General features: G+C 53.3%; 1 protein-coding gene across 17 annotated transcripts in view; it reads left to right on the top strand.

Moving 5' to 3' along the window:
• Positions 1 to 19: 19 nt before the first annotated feature.
• The window catches only part of ELN (elastin), a 32,054-nt gene continuing 8,307 nt past the window's right edge, over positions 20 to 23,766 (top strand). For 7 of the 17 annotated variants that reach the window (XM_039849117.1, XM_039849116.1, XM_039849110.1 and 4 more), the window contains exons 1-25: positions 20 to 187; positions 6,112 to 6,210; positions 7,834 to 7,866; positions 9,926 to 9,955; positions 11,276 to 11,311; positions 11,791 to 11,883; positions 12,154 to 12,228; positions 12,312 to 12,386; positions 13,075 to 13,122; positions 14,056 to 14,127; positions 14,462 to 14,491; positions 15,010 to 15,081; positions 15,678 to 15,719; positions 16,138 to 16,197; positions 16,472 to 16,519; positions 17,851 to 17,946; positions 18,030 to 18,083; positions 18,667 to 18,921; positions 19,972 to 20,025; positions 20,553 to 20,684; positions 20,915 to 20,953; positions 21,328 to 21,414; positions 22,332 to 22,388; positions 23,431 to 23,490; positions 23,573 to 23,632. In XM_039849117.1, coding sequence (XP_039705051.1) covers positions 106 to 187; positions 6,112 to 6,210; positions 7,834 to 7,866; positions 9,926 to 9,955; positions 11,276 to 11,311; positions 11,791 to 11,883; positions 12,154 to 12,228; positions 12,312 to 12,386; positions 13,075 to 13,122; positions 14,056 to 14,127; positions 14,462 to 14,491; positions 15,010 to 15,081; positions 15,678 to 15,719; positions 16,138 to 16,197; positions 16,472 to 16,519; positions 17,851 to 17,946; positions 18,030 to 18,083; positions 18,667 to 18,921; positions 19,972 to 20,025; positions 20,553 to 20,684; positions 20,915 to 20,953; positions 21,328 to 21,414; positions 22,332 to 22,388; positions 23,431 to 23,490; positions 23,573 to 23,632 — 1,789 coding nt within the window. In that variant the 5' untranslated portion in view covers positions 20 to 105. The remainder of the gene's footprint in view (positions 188 to 6,111; positions 6,211 to 7,833; positions 7,867 to 9,925; positions 9,956 to 11,275; positions 11,312 to 11,790; positions 11,884 to 12,153; positions 12,229 to 12,311; positions 12,387 to 13,074; positions 13,123 to 14,055; positions 14,128 to 14,461; positions 14,492 to 15,009; positions 15,082 to 15,677; positions 15,720 to 16,137; positions 16,198 to 16,471; positions 16,520 to 17,850; positions 17,947 to 18,029; positions 18,084 to 18,666; positions 18,922 to 19,971; positions 20,026 to 20,552; positions 20,685 to 20,914; positions 20,954 to 21,327; positions 21,415 to 22,331; positions 22,389 to 23,430; positions 23,491 to 23,572; positions 23,633 to 23,766) is intronic. The other 10 variants (XM_039849113.1, XM_039849111.1, XM_039849107.1 and 7 more) reach the window with 10 other exon arrangements.

Below are 23,766 nucleotides of genomic sequence, written 5' to 3'. Positions count from 1 at the left end.
CCCGCCCTCTCTCCCTCCCTCCTTCCCTCACAGCCGAGGAGGCAGCAATTACGCTTTGGGGATAAAACGAGGCGCGGAGAGCAGGCTGGGGCATTTCTCCCCGAGATGGCGGGTCCGACAGCTGCAGCCCTGCGGCCTGGAGTCCTCCTGCTCCTGCTGTCCATCATCCACCCCTCGAAGCCTGGAGGTAGGCCTCACCCTGTTCCAGGAGCTGCCTGCAGCTCTTGGGCTTCCCAGCCAGGTGTCTGGGCTGCTGGATGAAAGGGCACCCTTCACCCCCGGCAGCCTCCAGGGATTCCCAGGCAGGATATCCATGGCCATTGGATCCTTGGACCTACTCCTCCTGGGAGCCAGCCCGTGCTGGGGTAGAACCTGTCACACAGACACTCCATGATTTTGGATGGTCCCAACAGTGTCAGGGTCCTACAGCCCTGAGAGAGCTGAAGGGCCCTTTCTCTGTCCCAGATGCTCTTCCAGTGGGGGTGTTGGGAACATTCTTGGGTCTGCAGGTGCCGGCAGTTTGCACACTTGTGGACGGGGGACCTGAGCTGGACCGAGCTATGTGACCTCAGCAGGTTCGTTGTCCCCCAAGAAGTCAGGACCCTCTGAGGAAGGTCAGAGTTAGTTATTATGGGGTTGCCAGCTGGAAAGCTGCTGCTGTGATCTGTCCCTGGTGAGAAGAGCTAGGACTTCTGAGCATGTGTGTGTGAAGTATGTGTGTGCATGCACGTGCACATGCACACATGAATGTGTTGCAAGCTATTGCACAAAGGCGCACGGGTATATACACCCAAATATGTCACCAGATAGCGGAAGAGGTTTCTAGGAGGGAATAAATGTCTGTTCACAGGTTCATCCCTGGACAGGTGTATGTGTATGTGTGTGTATTTGTGTGTTTTGGTGGGAAGGTTGTATCATTTGTAAAAGTGCCTGTTAGTATCTGTGAAATCTGCCACCCAACAGGCATTTATACATGAGAGATCTGGTGTCCAGGTGTGTCACGAGGTGTAGATTGTCACTATGAGTGTGACCATGCATGCGAGTTTATGTTTGTAGTATGGAACACAAGGGAAGCTGAAGAAGGTGTCCATCTCCTGGCAGAGAGAGTGTGGCCCATGGTAGAGGCTGGAGTGGACCTCAGGATACTCCTGGACCATCTAGGTGTGTCCTGCTGCAGGCCCCAAGGGTCCTCCCATAAGGCTGCTACACACTTTGGGGACTCCCAGGAATGACCCGCTGGGAGCCCCTGAAGGTGCTCCTGGCCATGGGAAGAGAGAGATAAAGGCTCGCAGGCCATTTGATTGGGTGGTCTGGGTGGGGTCTAGTTCCTGTGAGAGTCTTCCTTGCCATGAGAACCAGACCTTCAGTGGGGGCCAGCCTGGGGAGGCATAGGGTGAGGCAGGGCCAGGCAGGAGGGCTGGAGTAGGGGACCAGGCAGGAGCAGCAGCTGTTTCCGTGAGATTGACTGGCTGGGCAGGACTGCTGGGAGCAGGGGCTTCCTGAGCTGAGGTCAGCTCCTGGGCCTGGATGCGGCTGAGGGACGTGCACACCATCAGGTGGGGCCCAGCGTGGGAGAAGACCAGTCATCCTACTGCCTGAGAGCAACAGCTCTGGACCTGCCTGAACCTCCCTGCCGCAAGACGTGGGCCCCTAAGCACCTGCCTTCCCAGAGCTTTTACCTAGAGCATGGCAGTTAATCCCCACAGGAAACCTGAGAGTTCAGAATCACTATCTTCACTTTGCAAATGGGGAAATTGAGGCTCAGACAGGCTAAGGCAAATCCAGAAGGTTAGCACCAGCCAGCTCTTTGCCCTGTGCCAAAGGATAAGGGGTTGGGGGCCAGGTGTCAGGCAACATATAGGCAGGTGCAGGCCTGGGGCTAAGTCCCCTAGGGTGGACAAGCCCTAGGGCAGAACGTACCCTCTCCTTGTCCCCTCAGTGATACCGTAAAATGTTCAACTGGTCTTGTTCTTTCTCTGCTCCGTCCCAGGTGGTGGAATATTTGGGTCCAAATAAGGAGTATGTGAATTGATGAGGTCTTCACAGTTTTGTGCCCAGAGCCTACTGAAGTCTAGAGGGTGTGAATTGAAAGGGGCCACACACACACACACACACACACACACACACACACACAGAGCCACCTGCCTGGCTGTCCTAGGGGAGCCCAGCTTTCCTCTACCACAAGGAAGTGTCACCCCCATGAGTTCTCCAGCTCCAAAGAACCATGTTGCCAGTGGTAGCAAGAAAGTGGCTCTTTGGGAAGGCCCAGTGATGGAAAGGGTTGTCTAGACCCAGTTAGGATGGGTCAAAAGTAGCTTTGAGGACCAGCTGTCTCAGACTCCCATACCATTTAAAAAGAGAGAGAGAAAAAAAACTAAATTGGGCATAATTCTTTCCCCATCTCTCAAAAATACTATGAGTTTTTTGTTGTTGTTGTTTTGTTTTCTTTTCTGATTTCGGAACAGAAGACTATTTGGAACAAGGGTTTTCAACCCTGGCTGAAGTTACCAGGGGATATTTAAACAATTCTGATGCCAGGGTCTCATCCAAGAATTCCTGCTTTATGTGGTCTGTGGAGGGACCTAAACATGGAGATTTTGTCAAAGCTGCCCAGGTGACACCAATGAGCCTCCAGGGCCAAGGATCTCTGGCTTCGGGGTTGATCTGGCTCTCTGCATCTGCTGGGGCCAAGGCAGGAGGACAGACATGCCCAGGGGAGGGAAGGGACAAAGTCACCCACTGGAGGACAGATTGTTTTTGAAAAGCCGTTGGCAGCCTTTCTCCATGCAAACAACAAACAGTTTCGTGTGGTCTTATCTGCTCCCCAGGCTGGCCCTTTGGACTTCGGCTTGGCAAAGCCCCCTGCCAAGGCCTGTTGGCCCATTGCTTGCTCCCAAACAGACTTCTCCCAGATCTTTGAACTTGAAGCCCAGGACCCAGGCAGAAAGCCCTGTGTGTGACTGGGTTCAGCTGTGGGTCCCAGGCTAGGCTCTTAAAATTTCACTGGCTCTTGGTTTCCCTGGCTCTAAAATGGGGAGAAATATCACTGCCCTACTTATCTCCGAGGGCCAGTGGAAAGCTCCAGCAATGAAACATCTGCCATAAATGTATCAAATAAGAGGACTGTGGGAATGTGAATTTTTGAAATGATGTATCTTCTCGTTCAGAATTTACTAACTTGGGTTGATCCACATCTGTAATTAGCACACATTTATAAAGTTTAATTTTCCCCTCGCTACTCGTGCCATGTTTTGTCTAGTGGGGAGCAGTATAAAGCAATGGACGAAGTGGACAGGACAAGGGGAGGGAGTGCCCAGAGGACCCCCAGGAAATTCAAGAAGGCTTCACAGGAGAAATAATATTTGAGTTAGACCTTTAAAGAGAGGTCAGTGTTTAAGGGGCACATGGATGAGAGGTGAGCCTTGGTCTATAAGGTTCTAGGAAACAGAATTAGAGAGATAAAGGGGCAGATTCTGTCTTGACAGGAGGAAGACCTCTCTGCAGGTAGAGCTGACAGCATCAGAAGGTGATGATTTTCCTGTCACTGGAGGCATGCAAGCAGGAGTACCGGGGGATGTTTGCAGAAGGAGTTTCAGCCCAGGCCAGAAGACTGTTATGATCCTTAAGAGTCTAGGATCATTATTTTAAGATGCAAGAGACAAGTTCACCCTGGACTAGCCAGTGAAACAAGCCAAATCCACATAAAACAAGACAAGTGTGCTCCAGGCCAGCTGCTTTGGGCCAGCTAAGCAGTAAGAACCACAGACTCAGAGAAGGCAGGAGGGAGAATCTGAGCTCAGTCGTGGTAGAAGGGTAGGACTTGGAGAGAGAAAAAGGCATTCCTGGCAGAAGGAACTGCTCAGGCCAAGGAGGAAAGATGACCCAGCGGAACATGAGAGGTGGCTGCCGCCTTTTCAAAGGCCCTTGACTGACTACTGTCTTATCATATTCTCACCTCTCCTGCACTTGAAGAGAGGAGACAGGGTAGGAATCTTTTATACCCATTATACGTTCTCCATTTCTTCAGTGCAAAATGGAGATCAAAATCTGTAGCTCCTCAGGCTATTGTGGTTCAGGCAGAGTTTGGCACCCACTGTTGGGATTTGAATCATGGGGGTGGAGAGTGGGGAGAAAAGAGAGCTGGGGGGTGGATGAGCAGGCGCTGGGGAGAGAAGAAGCAGAGGAGGAGCTGGCAAGCCCTGGAGGGGCCTAGCCACAAGCAAGTGTGGGAGAGCAGAACCCCAGGAGAGGAAGTGGGGGTTCATCCAGTTCCAAGTGCTAGACCAGCCGAGGTGGGAGACCCCTAGGCTGGTTGGGGATACAACAGTTGGGACTCAGACCTGCAGACAATATCCTTGCCTCCCCTCCACCTAATTCGCCCATCATGTATTGAATACTTACTGTATACCTACCTGGCCCCAAGCCCTATGCTGTGCAGCCAAGTAGAGACAAAGGATCACCATTTTTTTTTTTCTGAGCAATTACTGTGTGCCAGGTCCAGGGCAAGATAGTTCTCTTACTTGAACGCTTTGACAATTCACAACAACTTTGCAAGCTAGCAGTTATCAACCCCACATTGATCAAAAGGAAACTGAGACTCAGAAGGGTTAAATGACTTGCCCAAGGTCACATAGATGGTAAGAAATAGCACAGCCAGAAGTCGAGGCAGATGGGTCTGTCTTGAGCCCTTGTTCCCTCCACCCGCCTACACTGCTCCTGCAGTCTGCTCTGGAGCCGGAGAGGAGAAAAAGAGGCCGAGGCAGAGAAAGGCCTGGAGTATACCCGGGAAAAGCACATAAGAGACAGTGCTCAGAGCTGGAGGCCAGAGCCAGGGAAGGCATCAAAGGCTCGAGGCAGGCCATGTGTGCACTTGGCAGCAGATGACAGGGCCAAAGTTTTCATTCCCAGCAGGCCTACCCTCCTGGGGCCACCACTTCGAGCCCCTGAGGCTCTGACCAAATTGTTTGCACACTCCAAGCCTGGATCGCAGTCCCTGAGGGACCTCAAACCTTCAGGGAGGGAAGGGATGCCAGGACTTTGGCACAGGGTGGCTGTGACAGCTTGGCATTCTGTACCCTGCTGGGCTGTGGCTGAGGCTGACAGAACCCTGGGGCCAGCAGGCCCAGCTATGCAACATTGCCAGGCCACAGAGGCCAGATGTCTGTCCATGAGGCCTCCGGACACACTGCAAAGCCGCCCCACACTGTCTCTCAACCCCGCCCTTGCCCTTTTCAGCAGAGGAGTGCTGGAGCTCGGGCTGGGGCATTGGCAAGGAGGCTTGTCCAGGCTGGGGCCGTTCTGTGGTGGTGGAGTTAGGGCCTGGTATGCTCTGGGCTCATCTGTTGCCATGACCGTGCTCAGGCCTGGGCCTAGGGCCCAGCATCATGGCGTTCCCCAGTGAGAGCTTCAGTGGTCCATTGGGACTGAACTCGTGATCTTGGTTGGGCAGATGGCCCCTGGCCTGGCTAATGAATTAGCTTTTCCTTAGGAAACTATTCACTTTGCTCATTCACGGTGTCCCGCTCCGGGGTCCGGCGCCTCCTAAGACAGGCCTGTGTAAGACAGCCAGAACCCCACCCAACCACTAGTTGCCCAGTGGCTGAGGACGCTGACCTCACGCCGTCCTATCAGTGTGGGAATGGCTGCATTTTTACTGGCAGCAGCCGCATTTCCTTACCGCTCACTCACAGACCAGCCTCCCCTCCCACATCCCTGGTGTCTGCCCATGCTTCTCAGGGCTGGAGAGAGTTGGCTACCCAGTGAAACGTTCTCAAACCCAGCCTCATGCCAGGCCCTCTTTAGCAAGAGAGAAATGGCCTGAGTTTGAATCCAGGCTCCGTCTCTTTCCAGCTATATGTCCCCAGATACATCCCTTACCTTCTTTGAGCCTGATTTCACATATGTTAAAATGAAGCTAGTATTCCCTGCCCTTCCCACCTCACAGGGCCATTTTGAGGAGCATAAATGAGAAAATGCTTCGTAAATATAAATTGCTTGGTTGACATAAATTACTTTGTGGATATGCAATATCATCATCATCATCATCATCATTATTGTTATCATGCTTTTATTAATTCTGGCTAATAAAGGACTCTACCTAATTCCTTCCAGGGGTCCCAGGGGCTATTCCTGGAGGAATTCCCGGAGGAATTCCCGGAGGAATTCCCGGAGGAGTTCCCGGAGGAGTTCCCGGAGGACTCTATTATCCAGGTAATGTACATGAAACTTTCACACACCTCACCACACACACAGGTGAGGCAGATTGTGAGTGCATTTGTGAGAGATGCACATTTGACACTGCAGAACATTGGTAAGCCTACCACAGAGGACCCACAAGTCACTCCTACTTTAAAAGTCATTTATGTGACACTATTTTACAACTATTAAGAGGGTAAATCTTCTAAAAGATAAAACACAATGTTTGTGATGCTATAGGAAAGTGGCTGTCTTCATCATACATCCTTGCCATTTACTGTCTTCAACCATTAACCCCCTCAAGGAAATTCATTTAAAGGAGATAATTGAAAAGAAGAAAAAAAGGATGATCTGCAACAAGGTGTTTTGCAGACACCTTGTTGGTGTTTGCAAATATGCAAAACAAGAAACCCACCCGACTGGAGGGTGTGATCAAGTAAACTCTGCAATATTATGAAGTTACTGAGGAGTATAAATATATTATCTGTCACATAATATGGTGAAGTGTTTTTAAAGTAAAAACAATATAAAAGCAATGGCCATGTGCAGATGGAGACTGAGAGCCCACCCCCAAAAGAAAATGAGCAGAATTTTGGAGCAATGGCATCAGGGAAACATATTTTCCTTTAATTTGGGGGGCGGGGGGGAAGCACACAATGTTTTAAAGTAGATTGAAATGTCAAAAGTAATGTTTTCAGTACTTAAAGAGTATTTGAATGTTAAAAACCGACATGAAAGTGAGGACCGCTACCAGCACACTCTCAGGCACGAGCTGGCACAGGGCCGTTGGCCCGATGAGGCAGATGAGGCAACTGAGGCTCGCCGAAATTAAGCCTTGCCTGAAGTCACATAGCTAGGTGGCGATGGATTTGACCATGGATTGATGGATTTGACCTTAGGTGGCTTTCTGGCAAGTGCACTGATCTCACAGGAGCACTGATGTTTCTCTCTCTCTCTCTCTCTCTCTCTCTCTCTCTCTCTCTGTCTCTCTCACTCTCTCTCTCTCTCTCTCTTCTCTCTCTCTCTCTCTCTCTCTCTCTCTCTGTCTGTCTCTCTCTCTCTCTCAACACAGGGACTGGTCTCGGAGGCCTGGGAGGAGGTGTGCTCAGAAACCAAATCTGGTTCCTCACTGACAGGGTCTGGGTGTCACTCTAGTCCACACAGGTCCTCAAACCTCAGAACCCCAGAAAGCCCAGGCATCAAGGGTGGCCTTGTTTTATATACTGAGTGCCCAGTGGGGAGAGACTTGTCTGAGAACTGGAACCCACTGGCCTCCCGAGCCCCTCCCCCAAGGTTCTTCCCTGGTGGCCCCTGCTCCTTTCATACTTCTTTTGATCCAACACAACATCCCTGGAATGCTGGCTGAGTGAGTATCATCGTCTCCTTGTCTCCTTCGGAGGCTGAGAAACTGAGCCTGAGAGAGTGTAAACCACAAATCAAGGTTGAAGCTGGACTTCCCACCAGACACCTAGACGCTGGGCTTCCAGCAGCTCCCTATCTGAAGGATAAGGCTGTCTCTGACAGCCCTTTTAGGACTTGGAGAATAAGACCCCACAAGCCCTTGCTTTATCCTGTGGGGATAAATAGTAAGACTGCTGGGCTGGACTTTCCATTCACTACTATCTCTTCCCTCTACAGCACTGGGGCCTGGAGGCAAACCACCCAAGCCAGGTAAGACCTAAGGTCTTAGGGCACTGAAAGCAGGCCAGGGGGCAGGGAAGGGGAGGGCCCACAGAGTGTGGCCCTAGCGAGGGAGCCAATGAGCAAGAAGAAAGGAGGGAGGCAGTGGGCAGGTATGAGCATGCTAGAGCCAAGCCCCAGGGCTCCAGGGACAGGAGACTGGAGGCAGCTCGATGTCCTCCTCCCTGTGTGAGGAATGTCCAACAGTTACCCTGCAAGTGCCTATGTGCCCAGCTTCCCTGTCCCCTCGGCACAGGGTCTTAGAAACAGCCCTGGTGCTCAGGACAAAGGTAGGGGTTGATATTCCAGTGTCCACCAAGCCTGCGAATGTCACTCTGGGGCTCTGACTCTACTAAGATAGTCCCCTGACCCCAGACCAAGCTCTCTCTAACCCCAGACCCTCATATCCTTGACCTTGATGACAATATGAGCACTTATCCTGACCCCAGGCTGAACCTTGACCCCAGACCAAGCCCTGAACTTAACCCCAGGTTAGACCCTGACCTTGGCCCCAGATAAGCACCCTTCTTGATCCCAGGCCCCTTCCAACTGTATCCAGACCATAGAGTTTTCCAAGAAGGAGATGCAACTAAATCTGTTCTGGCCTTGCTGGATCTGCCACCAGGGTCCACCACCAGCTCCAAAGAACACAACTCTGGGAAAGAAGGAGGGCGTGTCCCTCCGGGAAACACTGGTAGATAAGGAGCAGGTGGAGGAAATGGCGTCCTTGTCCAGATTTATGACCCTATCAGTGTGAAATGCTCCACATGTGACCTTGGAACCCCCTCTCCTGCTCCGTGTCTCCCTGGCTCTGAAGCCCAAGGCCCTAGGACAGTTTGGATGGCCAACAGTTCTTACGAAATCCTGCTGTTCAATGATCCAAGTGCAGATGAATCTGCAAGACCCAGATTCCTTTTCCTTGCAAGCCCATCTGGGTTGTGAAACTCTAGGGCAGAGGCCAGGCCAGAGAGAGGCAAGAGGGCAGGAAAGCTTGGACAGGGGTTTCCTAGAGTCTAGGGGATCTGCAAGGCTGGAGTTCTTGGAATTCACTGCTTATCCTGACAGAAACTGCACCCTGCCTACTTGGAGGGGTGAGTGACGTTCGCAGGGTCTTTAATGGTAGAAAGAATGCAGGGAAGGACTAGATAAGCCAATGTGTGGAAGTAGGGCCGTGCTTAGCTGAGAAGACCCAAATTATGGAAGTTGTGACTGCAAAGCTAGAGGGGGGATTGGCTGATCCCATTGGCAGCAAGGGACACATGGCAGGTTGTGATTAAACACCAGAGGGAACACTGAGAACACTGCATACAGAGTCCCATAATGGATGGTCGCTAAAGTGAAGCTTTTATTAATGAACAATTTAATTTAGACTTCTGAAAGAACGACCAGAAGAAAAGTTGGGGCATCTCCTTCTGATGAAAATGAGCCATATCCCATGATCTGCCTGAGGTCATCTTTCAGCCTCAGAACTCTGGGCTACAAAGGCCTGGATAGAGCCACAGTCCTCCCCCTCCCCCAGGCAGCTCTCCACATCCGGGCCATGGGGATGTCCGGGCCTGCCCAGGCGAGACAGAAAGGGCCACAGGCAGTGTATGTCGTGCTTAGGAACAATTAATCCCTTGGCAAGTCGAGGGTGGGTGGCCTGGCAGCTGCTCTGTGTGGCCCTGCCTGGGCTCTCAGTGGGGGACCAGGCAGCTGGGAGCCAGCAACAACCACACCCTTGGAACCAGCTGGAGGCCAGCCGCCTACACGAGAGGACAGGAAGAAGCAGGGCACACCCACTGAGCACCCTAGCATATTGCACACACTAGGTGCTTTCTGCTCATAATCTCTCTGGTCTCAGGCAGCTCAGGGATACAATGGCCACTTTGCAGGTAAGAAAACTGAGTCTCAGAGAGCTGAAGTGACTTGCTCATACATGCAGAGTCAGAAGGGAAGCGGGATTTGAATCCAGAGCGCTCTGATTCCAGGAAGAAAGAGGGTTGGGCTGACCAGGCCCCAGGGCTCCCAGCTGTGGTCAGCATCTCACCCCTCTTCTCCTCATTTCCAGGGGCAGGACTCCTTGGAGCATTTGGGCCAGGTGAGTCCACTGGAAGGTGGGCAAGCAGGGGTGGATCTGGTCATGCTGGAGGGTGGCCTTGGGACCAGACAGCCAGGAGGAAGTGTGGGAAAAGGTCAAATGGCTGCAGAGGGGTTGCCTGCCCCACCCCCACCCACCCCAGCCTCTTCTCACTTCCTATTGGTACCCATTTTCTTTTCCCAGCCCCTCTGTTCTTAGGAAAGGTCCAAACATGTCCCCTGCCCTGTTGGAGCTCAGAAAACAGGCCTGGCTTGAAAGAAGCCCCTGACAGAGCTGGGGAGGGGCAGGGCCTGTAGTGCTGGGAAGTGAACCCAGCACGCCCCAGGCACGGCCTGACCTACAACATGCCTGCCAGGAATAGAGACTGGCCTGAGTTAGAAACCCATCTTACAGAGCAGTTGGCTGAGTTTCACACAGGGCCAACTCTCACAAGTAGAAAGTGAGGGAGACTACAACCAGTGAAAGCCAGGTAGGCCCTCCGAGGCTTGGCAGTGCCCCCGTGTTGGAGGTCAGTCCCCAGAAAGGGCTGCCCTGGGCTCAGGACCCTGGCAGCCAGGACTAGCGCTTGCAGGAGAGATTCTCACATAATTGGAAACAAACCCAGCACGCTTGTGAACTCCAACCTGATTGCCCATCAGTCCTGGCCAAAGCCATGGAATGTCTCCTGGAGGGGAAGAAGGAGCGATTGGGCCCAGATGTGGTAAAGAGAGAGCCAGAGGGACCCATTTGACTTCTCATAAACATTTTAGCATCTGTCTGCAAGCAAGGAGGCTCCTGGATTGCAAGCAGCCTAAATGGACAGATAGATAGATGGTGGGGGACAGAAGAGTCTTTGGATACAGGAGAGGGATGATGGGCTGAGCCAGGAGACACCTGTAAGGAAGCAGAAGAGAGGCCTGAGGTGGGGGCTATTGTGGGAGCAGGGCAGGCCCTGGCTTGGGTGAGGTCTTGCTGGCAGATTCTACTGAGCTCCAGACCTCACAGAAAGCCCTACTGGGTCCCCCAATAGCTGGCAGGCCTTCTAGGCAAAGCAAGGCCTTGCCCAGATGTGTTTATGAGGGTGGGGGGGGGTCAATGCAATCATATCTACATGGCACATAGCAACTGGTCACTAAATGGTAGCTACTATTTTATCAGGATCAACCTCTGAGTATCAAAGGCTTAAAGCCAGTTTGGGAACCTGAGTGACTGCATAATGACCACAGCACTGCCTGTTTCCTGCCTGCCCTCCATAAAAGCCTTCTTACCAGGGGCCCAGGAATGATTCCCACACACCAGTGTCTCCTCTCCTCACCTGGCTCTGTCTCCTTCTCCCTGCAGGTGCTGGAGGGCTTGCAGGAGGTGGCCCTGGGGCAGGTTAGTGTTGACGCCCAAGCAAGACGCCCATCTGGGGCCAGAGCCAAACCTAGGGCATCTTCCTGGTGTGGGAAGCAGTCAGAGTACAGGAATGTGGGCCAAGTCTGCCCTGGACACTGGAGTAGGATCGATGCTGAGCCCATGTGCCCTGAGCAACTGTCCAGCACGTGAGGGAGTCACCACTGGGTCGTGGGTGCTGTTATTATGTAGTGCTGAGAGCTGGACAGAAGAGGCTGTAGGGGCCAATGGAGCCCAGTGGAGTCGCTCAACTCCGCAAGGCTTTAGGAAGGCTTCTGGAGGAGAGGGTGTGATCATTTGACCCTGAAAGAGCCCTGTAGTTTTGTCAGTACGGCACATATTGCTCTCCAGCGCCAAACTCAGTCCTGGGAGCAACAGCTGCTGCTTGGCGTGAAAATCCTGCAGAATTCCTGGGCGGGGCTAGGTGGACTCAGAACCTCATCTTGTCCTCCCCAAATCAGGGCTTGGGACCTTTCCTGCGGGCGCCTTCCCAGGGGCTCCAGTGCCTGGTGGAGTAGCTGGTGCTGCTGCAGCTTATAAAGCTGCCAAAGCTGGTGAGTATGATTCTTCGGGACATGCCGTAAGACCCTATGGCCTCCGCAGGCCCTCCACCTCGCAAAGAACCTTTCCTGGGAGGCAGGCAGGTGGGATCCTCATCTCTAGTCTAGTGGGGCTCAGGGAGGTAACCAGCTGTGCCCAAGTCTCCAAAGGAGGTCATAGCAGGACCAGACCGCAACATCGGGCCTTCCACATGCATCCAAGCCTCTCCTGCCTCCCACTGCTCCTTGTATGACCCCTCGCCTCTTCTATTCCTGGCTCTGTAGGTGCTGGGCTTGGTGTCGGTGGGCTTGGCGGTATCGGTGGGCTTGGTGGCGTTGGCGGCTTAGGAGTGTCTACAGGTATGGTAGCTAGCCCTGAGTTGCCCAGGTGAAAGCTGCAGGCATGGATGACACCCGCTCTGATGAGGCCCCTTCCATGCCAGGTGCAGTGGTGCCTCAACCTGGAGCAGGAGTTGGAGTTGGAGTTGGAGCCGGAGCGAAGCCTGGGAAAGTGCCGGGTCAGTGTGGAGTCCTTGGACTGGATGATAGGGTCAGGGAAGGGCTGAGGATCTCACCTCCAAACTGGGCAGGAAGGGCAGAGCCTGGCTACAGTGGGTCAGGGGAGAGACCCAGGCCCAAAGCATGATGCAGTGTTCGAAATGGGGGAGAGAGGCCCCAGCCTACCTCCGGGTCCTTCTTCCAGGATCTTGAAGCAGAAAAAGACCTCAGAGACAGGCTCTGTGGCCAGCATTCAGGTGACAGATGAGGATACTGAGACTCAGAATGAATAGTCAGTGCAGAGGGCCCTTGGTGGTCACGGCAGAGCCGGGGTGGCCCAGGGTGCACCAACTTCCCATCTGGTGCTCATTCCACTGTACCAAGCCCTTGAGGAAGTGACTTCAGGTTAAACAAAAGCCTGCCTGAGTCCACACAGCAGGGAGGGAACATCTGGAAGCTGTTAGCCCAGAGGTGGACTGGGCTGGCCACGTAAATAGACTCCAGGAGACAAGATACTTACAGATGTGATTGTGGATGACTTTCGAAACTCCTGGGAGGAGGGCTGCAGCTACCACACATGTGTCCCTGGCTGTCCCCACTGGGCACTGGGTGGGTGGTTCATGAGCCCTGGAGCTGTGGCGGGAAAGGCCAGAGAGGGATTCCTGGAGACTGGGCTCTGTTCATGGCTTCTCCTTCCTTTGGCCACAGGTGTGGGGCTACCAGGTGTATATCCAGGTGGAGTGCTCCCAGGCACGGGTAAGGGCAAGAAAGAGAAGGGCACCCTACAGCAAGGAGAGCAGCCCCAAGCAGCCTCCCTGGTGCCCCCCTTCCCAAAACCTTGGGTCCCTAAACTTCAAAGCTCAGACTAAGGGACACAAGGTCCCTGTCATCTTTCCCAACAAAAGCTGGTCAGCTTCCCCCCATCCCACCCAAGCCCTGACCCCAAGCCCAGACCCAGAGCATCATCACAGCCTGAGGTGGGCTTTCAAAAACACAACAAGTCCCCAGTGTGGCCAGCTGTTTCCCAAAAGCCATGAGTCACCAGGGAGCCTGCCCAGAGCATCCACCCTGCAGGAGACCCTCAGAGCTGCCCTATCACGCTCCCCTCCCTGCCAGGGCCCGGCCACCCCACCCAACATGTGACCTCCTGAATTCCCCCAAAAGCCCAGACTCTGGCTGCTCTGTGCAATTTGCTGACAGTGTCCCTCCCTCTGTCCCTCTGGCCGAGGTGGCCCAGCCCCAGGGGAAATGGGAGAACCGGGAATGACAAACACTGGCAAATGCAGTTCCTGGCCACAGCAAATGGCTGTATGTGTTAGGCTGTGAATGCACATCAAGCAAGGGCCCTGAAAGAGCACGGCTCCCCACTTCCAGCTGGCTTCTACTGTCTACCTTCCCTGATGAGGGTGGTCAGGGCGGCTAGACATTCACCCTAGCTTAGAGACAAAGCCAAAAGAGGCATAAACTCACATGACTGGGAAATGAGACTAAAACTCAGATCTTCTGAGTTAGACAGGGAAGGAAAATCACCACCAAACAGCCACTACCCCCATGTGAACTGTGTCTCTTGCTGATGGTCAGTACAGAAGGAGGTCAGCTGTGTGACCCAAGGTGTGGTGTGAGTGCAAGGCTGGGCCTGCGAGGCCTGCCTTCCAGCCCTCACTGCCAGCCTCCACTTTGCCCCCTCAGGAGCTCGGTTCCCAGGTATAGGGGTACTCCCTGGGGTTCCCACTGGAACAGGAGTCAAGCCCAAGGCCCCAGGTATGTGGCCCGTGGGCTGGGGACCCATGGACTCTGTACCCAACCTCAGGACCCTCTGATCTGGGAATGAGGGTGAAGGGTGGGGACCCTAGGCTCTGGGCCCTCTGGGTGGGTACCCCTGTGCTCTAGCCTGGTACAACTGGCTGAGATGGTCAGCACACCTCTCAGAAATCCCTGAGTATGTATGAGGGCAGCATGAACTGGGAGGTCTGGGCAGAACTGACCACTGCTCGGGCCAGCTAACCCTTTGGTGCTGCCTGGTGCCTGATGTTGGTGCCTCAGTGCCCTGCACCTGTGGTGGCGGGGCTGCAGTGATGGCTCCCTGTCATTGTAGGTGGAGGCGGAGCTTTTGCTGGAATCCCAGGTGAGGAGAGGCTAAGTCTCCCTGGTGGGTGGGCAGACCAGCAGGGTGGCCAGCCAGGCAAGAGCTCTTGCCCTGGAAGGGGCTTGGCATTCATAATCCCAACAGGCCCATCCAATTTCCCTTATGCCTTCTCCTCTAGTCCTTGGACTGGCCTCAACACAAGGTGGCATCAGTCACAGGTCTACTTCCTCAGTCCCAACCCCCCATGTGTAGCAGCCCACATGAGCCCAGAAAACCTACCAGTCTACGCCAAATGCTGCGAGGGCCGCAGGCCCCAACTGTGGCCCAAGACTCAGGAGGGAGAGGATCCTGCAGCTTCCTAGAGAAAGCAGCCCAGTGCTAGGAGGGCTCAGCTGACTGGTGGCAATGGAGCAAGAAAGCCCTCTAGGCAGGATGGTTCACAGATGCAGTGGGGGCTCATTCTGTCTGAGCACAAAGTAGAGACTGAGGCTGGGGGCTTAGCAGGAGCTGCTGACCCAAGTTGCTAGGACCTGATTTTGCATTTCTTGTTCCCATAGGAGTTGGACCTTTTGGAGGCCAGCAGCCTGGAGTCCCACTGGGGTACCCCATCAAGGCACCCAAGTTGCCAGGTAAGTCAGAAAGAGGATCCAAGAGGCACCACTTGCCGAGTCTTACTACTGAGAAGCCAACTTGTGGGGGGTACTTGTTTGGCCACCAGTGCCTCTGGTGGGGGCTGACAGGAAACCTGGGTGCTGAACCCCACTTCTGGTTGCCAGCAAAGGAAAGTGTGGAGAAGCCATGCTGCAGGTGTTGGCTTTACTCATATGCACATACATGCACATGCATGCACATGCACAGAGACCCACAGTCCTGATAGGAAACCATGTGTATTGATGATAAGAAACACTGTTCATTGGAAAGATGAGATGTTTCCTATTGGGGAGGGGAGTAAGGAAGATACTCAGACTCTAGGAACCTGGCAGAGCCTGAATTGGTAGTGGGATGGGTCCCCCATCAGGCCTTGGGGCAAGGGCGCCCTCTTCTTCTCCCACTCAGGGCCTCTGCTCTCCTCAGAAACTATGTGATCCCCTCATGACCCTCGGGGGAAAGGGCAATCAGGCCTCAGCACCTGTGGGAATAGGTCCATCCACCCAGGTAGTAAGAGCACAGCAAAGCATGGGGCTTTTGTGGGGCAGCGCCTCAGCCTACCCTACCCTCTCCTCAGGCGGCTATGGACTGCCCTACAGCACTGGGAAACTGCCCTACGGTGAGTAAGGCCTTCCTAGACCAGTGGGCTTCTGGCTCTTTCAAGATGCAGGGTCCTGGCAAGGGAGCTGCAGCCCCAGCCCTGGGCTAGGAGAGCACCCCGCTGGAGGCGGGGTGGAGTCTTGGAAAGGGAAATCCCTAAGGAAGAAACATGGAACTTGGACTCAGACAGCTTGGTTCTCAATCCTGGCCCTTATGCTTATTGCCAGGCCTCGAGAGAACCAGGTTCTTCTCTGAGCCTTAGTGTCATAGAGTGTAAAATGGAAGTAACCATTCCCCATACATGTTTGAATTTGTTTTGACTCTGGCTGGGGGTGACAAGGTAGAGACTCTGGGCAGCCCAGCCCCTGAAAGGCAGGGCAAGGGGGCAGCCTCAGTAATATCTGCATGGATGCCCAGTGAGCCTCTCCATTTCACAGGCTATGGGCCTGGAGGAGTGGCTGGTGCCGGGGCCAAGGCTGGGTACCCAACAGGGACAGGTAAGGAAAGCCTCCAGCCAAAGTGGCACTGATCGTCCAAGCTCCAGAGGCCTGGGGCTGGCCAGGGTCTCTCCAGAAAGCAGGCCAGACCTCCCTTCATTCAGACTCCTGTCTGAGCCTGGAGAAGAATCCTGGGTGGGGCAAATCTTTCAGCCTCTGCTGGCTATGAAGCCCCCCACCCCACCCACACCCATACATGAACTGGGTGATTCTCTTGGGCTAGAATAGAAGGTGCAGGGGCACAATTTTCAGTCTCTTCTCTTCCCTCCCCCAGGAGTTGGCCCCCAGGCTGCAGCAGCAGCAGCTAAAGCAGCAAAGTATGGTGAGTACCTCTGGAGTCCCTACCTGCTAGCCCACAGCCCCCAACCTCTCAGTGCCTGTTATCACTGAGAGCCTGCCTCTCAGATAACTAACCAAGGCAGCTCCTCCCCACCCTACTCCCATTTATTCGACTTTTTCACCCCCACCCATTCCTCCCTTCCTCTCTCCAACCATTCGTTCATTTTCTCTTTCCTACATTCCTCTCTCCATAATCAACCCATTCATCCATCCCTCCATTCCTTCATCCTTCCCTTCATTCATTCCTCAGTCTCTCCATCCATTTATTTCTCCATCAATCCATCTGTCCATCCATCCATTCATCCATCTAATGATCCATCCCTCCCTTCCCCTTCTTTCCCTCTATCCATCTCAGAGACAAAGGACAAATAAAAGCTCCACTGGAGACTGTAGGCACTATTGTGGTTGTCAAGAAGAGGGAGATATTATTTCTACCTGGAGAAGAAAATCAGGAAGCCCTCTCAGAGAAAATGACATTTGATTCAGGCCTTAAAATATAGGTGGAGTTTGCCATGTGGTTAAAATAGGAAGGAGGAGCCCGGGCAGAGGAAATGGGTACTATATGGTTAGAATGATCATTTTAGGTGGAACTTACATGAGCATTTTAACAATTTAATATTGTAGTATCAATTTAGTGTGTACTATAAAAATTTAAACTAGCTCCTCAAGCCCATGATCCCTCGGCTAGCATATATGTGCCTGTGCAGATATATGCATCCATACCCCTGTCCCAGGTAGTCCCAATTCAGAGCAACATCACTGGGGCCAAAGTCCTCGCCTTCATCCACAGTGCCAGGGAAGCCCTTCCTGTGCCCACGGTGGGACAGAAGACATCTGCCACTAGTCAATGGGGCAAGAATGTGGAGGGAAGCACTGCGCTGGAGGCCTGCCCCAGGGAGGCCCCACAGGCCCTCCCTCCAGGCCCCCAAGGGTGGAATGTGGGAGCAGGAGATCAGGGCAGTGAGGGGCTGCCAGAACCAGGCAGCCAGGCGCTTGGATTACAAACTTGGCCGAGTCTTCGGAACACAGGGAGAGGAAGCCTTGAACATTCCTACGGGGGCCCCTCTGGCCCAGGGAGCGGCCACTTGTGGTTTCTCAGTATGTGGCAGTGATTAGAATGGGATTTGTCTGAAAACATACAAGTCCCTTAATAAGCGTGTTGAAATGGACACTTTGGGGGTGAGTCAAAGAACAGTGGGATGGGGGCCTTCTCAAGCAGGCCCAGCCAGAGATGCCTGGGCCTCATTCCCAGAGAAGATTGTACTGGTTAAAATGCCCCTGGGAGCCACATCTGCACTATCCTCAACCCTTCAGGTGCTGGAGGAGCCGGAGTTCTCCCTGGTGTTGGTGTTGGAGGTGCCGGCATTCCTGGTGGGGTCGGAGCGATTCCTGGGATTGGAGGCATTGCAGGTAGCGTCTGTTCCATCATAGGAGGAGCTGTCCTTGAATGAGCCACTGGGGAAGTACCTCACCCTCTGTGGCTGTCTCTCTAGGGGCCGGGACTCCAGCTGCTGCTGCGAAGGCGGCTGCTAAGGCAGCTAAATATGGTAAGTGTCTCCAGGAGAGACAGGCCCAGGGCTCCAGCCTGCCCTCAGACCCTTGGGGCATACCCAGGCCTTTCCACGGCCTTGGAGACCCCAGTCATCTAAAGCTAAATGGACTTCTCCTTTGTCCATCTGTGGCAGCCTTCCTTCTACCTCCCCAAACATGCCTTGTGCATGCCTCCTTGCCTTTGCCCATTCTGGCCACTCTGCCTGGCCATCTCTGTTGTTCTCCACTGATTGACCCAGCAGTGGGGCCTCTGTAGAGCATCTGGCTCCTCCCACTCTACTCCCAGAGCCAACCTACAGCTGCTGCACCAACTGGGTGCCCAGTGGAGAGTTCTGACTTTGCTTCAGATTTGGACCATGTTTTTCCCACCCACAGACCCAAACCCTTAGAGCTTTGTAGGGGCTCTCTCAGCCCTCCTTATCTCTCGTATGAGATTAATCCACTCAGAGGCAATGCCAGCCCACCTGGGATCCTGCACTCAGGACCTGTCACTCCCACAGCTCCCAGAGCCATATCCTTGGAGGCCCTCTGAGGTGCCCACAGAGTCTAGGCCAAGAGAACAATCTTTTTCTTCCACAGGAGCTCCTGGAGGCTTGGTACCTGGTGGGCCAGGCTTTGGAGTACCAGGTGTCCCAGGAGTTGGAGTTCCTGGTATTGGAGTCCCTGGTGTTGGAGTCCCAGGTGTTGGGGTCCCAGGTGTTGGGGTCCCAGGTGTTGGAGTCCCAGGTGTTGGGGTCCCAGGTGTGTTGGAGTCCCAGGTGTTGGGGTCCCAGGTGTTGGAGTCCCAGTTTGGAGTCCCAGGTGTTGGAGTCCCAGGAATCGTGACTGAACCAGGTGAGCTGGGCTCTGTGTGTGTGTGTGTGTGTGTGTGTGTGTGTGTGTCTTGTGTGTGTGTGTCTGTGAGACAGAGAGACTGAGAGAGAGAGAGATTAAAACTATTGCCAAGATTTTTGGATTCTCCCTAATACCTCATCCATCTATCTTCTGCTCCCATACCCTTGGCCATGACTCTTCTCTCTTTTGGGTTATAACAACCTTCTAACTAGTTACTGCCAGCATCATCTTCTCCAATTCACATTCTGGCTGTCTGTGTGTTCCTGGGGGAAGAAACCATGTCTTTTTCATCTCTGTGTTCCCAGCCGTTAGCTGAATGCTCAGTAAATGGTAGAAAGATGGGTAGGTGGATGGGTGGATGGGTGGGTGGATGGATGGATGGATGGATGGATGGATGGATTGATAGATGGATAAATAGGCAGATGGACAACTGGATATGTGGGTGAATGGCCATGTGGATGAGTAGGGAAGTTGGTGGATAAGAGGATGAATGATCAGGTAAAAGATGGATGGATACATGGATGAATAGATACATGGGTAAAATAGTAGATGAAGAGATGAACGGGTAGATAGAGAGACAGATGGAAAGGCAGGTGGGCGAAGGACTAGATAAGTGGTTAGAATGTTGGATGGATGGTTAGATGATTGGCTGGATATATAAGCACAAGGTTGGAAGAGAAGATGAATAGATAGGTAGGTAGAAAGCAGATGCAAAATGGATGGTTGGACAGATAGCTAGATGAATGGGTGGATGAGTGAATAAGTGGATGGATAAGATGGGTGCATAGATGAACAGAGAGTTAAGTGGTTAAGTGAGTAGACTGAAGCCTAAAGATAGACGGACAAGTAGACATATGGGTAGATAAATTGGCCGTTGAGTAGACAGATAAACAAATGGAGATGTGAGTGGGCGAATGGATGAATAGACATCCATTGAGTTGGCTCAATAGATAAAAAGAAGATGGACCGGACAGATGGGTGGACAGGGAGATATATATTGAGCATCTCTCCTCCTCTCCAGTTCATTTGTGTCCCCTTTGGTCTCTCCAGGGGCTGTGTCACCAGCTGCAGCTGCTAAAGCAGCCGCCAAAGCAGCCAAATACGGTGAGTGTGCTGGTAGCTCTGCACCATCCTGTTCTGGCCAGAGAAGGGGAGTCACTTGCCCAGGATTATACTGCAAGTCACTGGCAAAGCTGGGACCTGGATCTGTTGGGCCCCAAGATGATGTCTCCCCCAGTTGTCTCTCATTGTGAGGCCATGGGGCTGAGTGATGATAAAGTCCCAGTATGGCATTCCCAGTGGGGAAAGTGTCTCTGACCCTCCTGCCCTGGCCAAGGCCTCTCAGAGGAGCCCAAGCCTGGCTGAGGAAATGAGACCTGCCCACAGTCTCTCTATAACAAAGGATCCTTACCCCAGTCAGAGAAAAGAGGGGTTGGGGGAACAATGGGGGGTGTCAGTTAAGCCTTACTAGAGGAGGCTGGGAGGGGCCCAAGCATTCTGTGGTTTCATGTCTTTCAAGGACCAGACTTGGGGTGGGCTTGCAACCTCTTTCCAGTCCACCAGCATCCCCCAGGGCCCTCCCAGCCTCTCTTACTGAGATCCTTTTCCATTTGATTCTTCTCCCTGTGCAGGGGCCAGAGCCGGAGTGGGAGTTGGAGGCATTCCCACTTATGGGGTTGGTCCTGGGGGCTTTCCTGGCTACGGTGGTCTTGGAGCTGGACTCGGAGGTGTCCCTGGAGGCATCCCTGGAGTTGGTGTTTCCCGTGAGCCCTAGTTCTATCTGGGGGAACTGGGAGAAAGCATGAGGGCTTCTCTTCTGTAGGGCTCTAGGGGGAATGTGGGAGTATAGACTGGGCTTCAGTGTGTGCTCTGAGAGAAGTTTGGAGAGAGCTCAGGGAGGGCCTGCAGGGTCTTTTGGGGCAGGAGAGCAATCAGCACAGCCCTACTGAGATCCAGCAAGTTTTCTGAGGGTCTCTTTCTCCTTTCCTTATAGCTGCAGCCCAGGCAGCAGCAGCCAAGGCAGCCAAGTATGGTAAGTGTCCCTGCCCTGCCTGCTCCCATGCCCAGGGCAGCACCCTCCCTTCCTCTCCATCCCCATCCCTGCTCTGCTCTGCCCTGGCTCTGAGCTCAGAGCAATTCTTCAGCATGAAGACAGAGCAAGCTCACATTCAGGCTTCTGGAGCTGAAATGACTCCTAGCCCCATCTTCCAAGCCACACCTAACTTTTCTGCTCTTTTCAATTGCCTAACAGTAAAATTATTGGTGCCCTGTTTATCACCCCGCCCCAAACCAGCAAACTGAAGGTGTCAATGCAGATCATTCTGTTCCCCACCCCACCTCCATCCTCTGCTCCCTCAAGAATGGGGCGCTTTGAGGAGCAGAACTGGATGCTCTTTACCCTTCTAGGTGCTGGAGGAGCGGGAGCCCTGGGAGGGCTGGTGCCAGGTGCCGGAGCCGCAGTACCTGGTGTGCCAGGCCCTGGAGTGTTGCCAGGTGAGCTGTGTGTACCCAACCCAGAGATGGGTTTGGTTTGTGTCATAGAAAGGGCCCTGGTGTTGACCCAGGCCAAGTACACCATTTTACAGATGGCAAGACTGAGCCTAGAGATGGGGAGGAGGGAAATAATGTCCCCTATTTTGGAGGGAAGATCCTTTATATGATTCCAGTCCGCTAAATGAACCTGGCAAGTCCCTCCCTCCAGGGACACTCAGGACATCTGAGAGGTCACTAGCCTGGGAGGTGGAGCTCTGCTCTGCCAGAGTGGGGTGGCTTCATTTACTCCAGGGGCCTTTCTGCTCCTGATCGGGTGGGAGAGCTTGTGTCACCCTTTGATTCCCTCTGGTCTCTTTCTCCTCCACTAGTCAGAGACCAGAGGGAAGAGATTAAGAGTTAAAGTGAGATTAAGTTACAACCTTCCTTGGTTGTTTTTCCTACCAGAAGATTTCTCTTCTGCATTCCTTCTTTCCGGTAAAAAATTCCCCTTTTGAGTTTCCCCAAGAAATGAGCTGTTTCCTCCAATAGTTTTGGATACAAGCACAATTAAAATTTTTTTAAATTAACATCATCTTTAGCAGAAAGTTCCACAAATCTTTTAGCCAGAGGCTTGGAGAGGATCTAGGCCTCTGCCAATTACAACTTTGGGTTCCTCCCCACTATAGCTGGAGCTAGACTGTCACAATCTCAGAGCTTCTCAAGGAAGACACATGCCCAGGGCGGCCAGTGGGCTATCCTCAGAGCAGGCCTGGAACATAGCAGCCTGCCTCAAGCTAGGCTCTGAACCAGAGAGGGTCTTCTGAGAGGGGACAGTTTCCTAGAAGGGAACTCTGGGAGGTCTTTCCACAATGGGGGTTGGGGGAGAGAGAGGAGGGTGCACAGGACCCCTTTCTGATCCCCACTCTTTACCTCTCCAGGTGCAGGGACCCCAGCAGCTGCAGCCGCTGCAGCAGCCGCCAAAGCTGCCCAATTTGGTAACTTCCTGCCTGCCTGCCAAATCTGCTCCCCTCGCTCATCCTATAACACGGCTCTCTGGTCCCCTGCTCTGGGGTCTGGCAGCTCCCTCAGGCTGTCACATTCTGAGCTTGGGCCTTTTGACCCATCTGTTTACTTTTAGGAGTGTGGGTGGTCTCTGATTAGAAAAGCAAAGCAAGAACAGACCCTGGTGAGCCCCCCAGGACCTGGCTCCCCACCCTTCCCAAAGACCCTGCCACTCCTGAGTCTAACTGGGACCTTCCTCCCTTCTAGACCTCAGGCTGAGCAAATCTGGGTTCCTAACCCTCTCAATAGTAGTATTTCTTGCTCCCTAACAAGGATCTCCATCTCTCACTACATCTGAGGGCCACCCTGACGGCCCTGGGTGCTCACACCTTCCTAAAGCAAATGGCAGTAGCCCCAACTTAGAGTCCAACTATCTGCCAGGCCCTGAGCCAGGGGGTCTGCATGCCTTGGTTTTAGGGACCTGAGGGCAGCAAGATTCAGATCAGAAAATCTAGGGCTTCAGATAAATCTTAACTTCATGTCCACTGACCCCCAAACTCACATATGACAAACAATCTCTTTTTTATAAAGCTGCCATTTGCTGAGGTGATCCATATACCAAATTTATGAAGTTGGTATCATTATTCCTATCTTACATATGTGGAAACTGAGGTTCTGAGCACTTAAGTAACTTGCCCACAGTCACACAGCTAAACAGTGGCTGAGCTGAGCTTTGAACCCAGGTCTGCCTGTCTCCTTTGACTACGTAATTCTGCCTTCACCACCCTCAAAAGTCTCAAACGGGTCCTTGCTCCTCCAAAGATTATGAGCTGCTGGTCCTGCACATGCCTCATATTAGGGATGAGGAAGGAGGCCCATCATGGGAAAATAACTTGTCCAAAGTCACACAGCAAGTCTGTGCCCCAACTGGGATAAAAATCCAAGTCTCCTGATTCCCAGCTCGCTGCTCTTTCCATTGGCTTCTGTCCTCCTTGGTCGGGACTGGGTTAAAGATCAGTCTTTTCACTCCTGTAGGGTTAGGCCCTGGCGCTGGCGTGGGTCCTGGCATTGGTATTGGCCCCGGCGGTGTTACAGGTGAGCTGAATGAGTCAGTGGGCCTGAGGAGCCTCTGAATCCTCTATGGTTGACGTCTCTGATCTCCCTCTCTCTCCTCTAGGAGTAGGGGCCCCAGCTGCAGCCAAATCTGCTGCTAAGGCAGCTGCCAAAGCCCAGTTCCGTAAGTACCCTGCCTGCCTTTCCCTCCTCACCCCACCAAGCCCAGGCTGGCCCAGTATGACCCAAGCTGGGCCCCACGACATGCAGCCTCCCAGTCCCACCATGCAGGCTTGGGGGGCCCCAAGGCAGCAGGCA

This window comes from Pteropus medius, unplaced genomic scaffold (genome assembly GCF_902729225.1).
Source record: "Pteropus medius unplaced genomic scaffold, Ma_sr-lr_union100, whole genome shotgun sequence".
NCBI classification, from domain to species: Eukaryota; Metazoa; Chordata; class Mammalia; order Chiroptera; family Pteropodidae; genus Pteropus; species Pteropus medius.
Note: the sequence above shows the minus strand (reverse complement) of the source record. Positions and strands in the feature narration are given on the sequence as shown.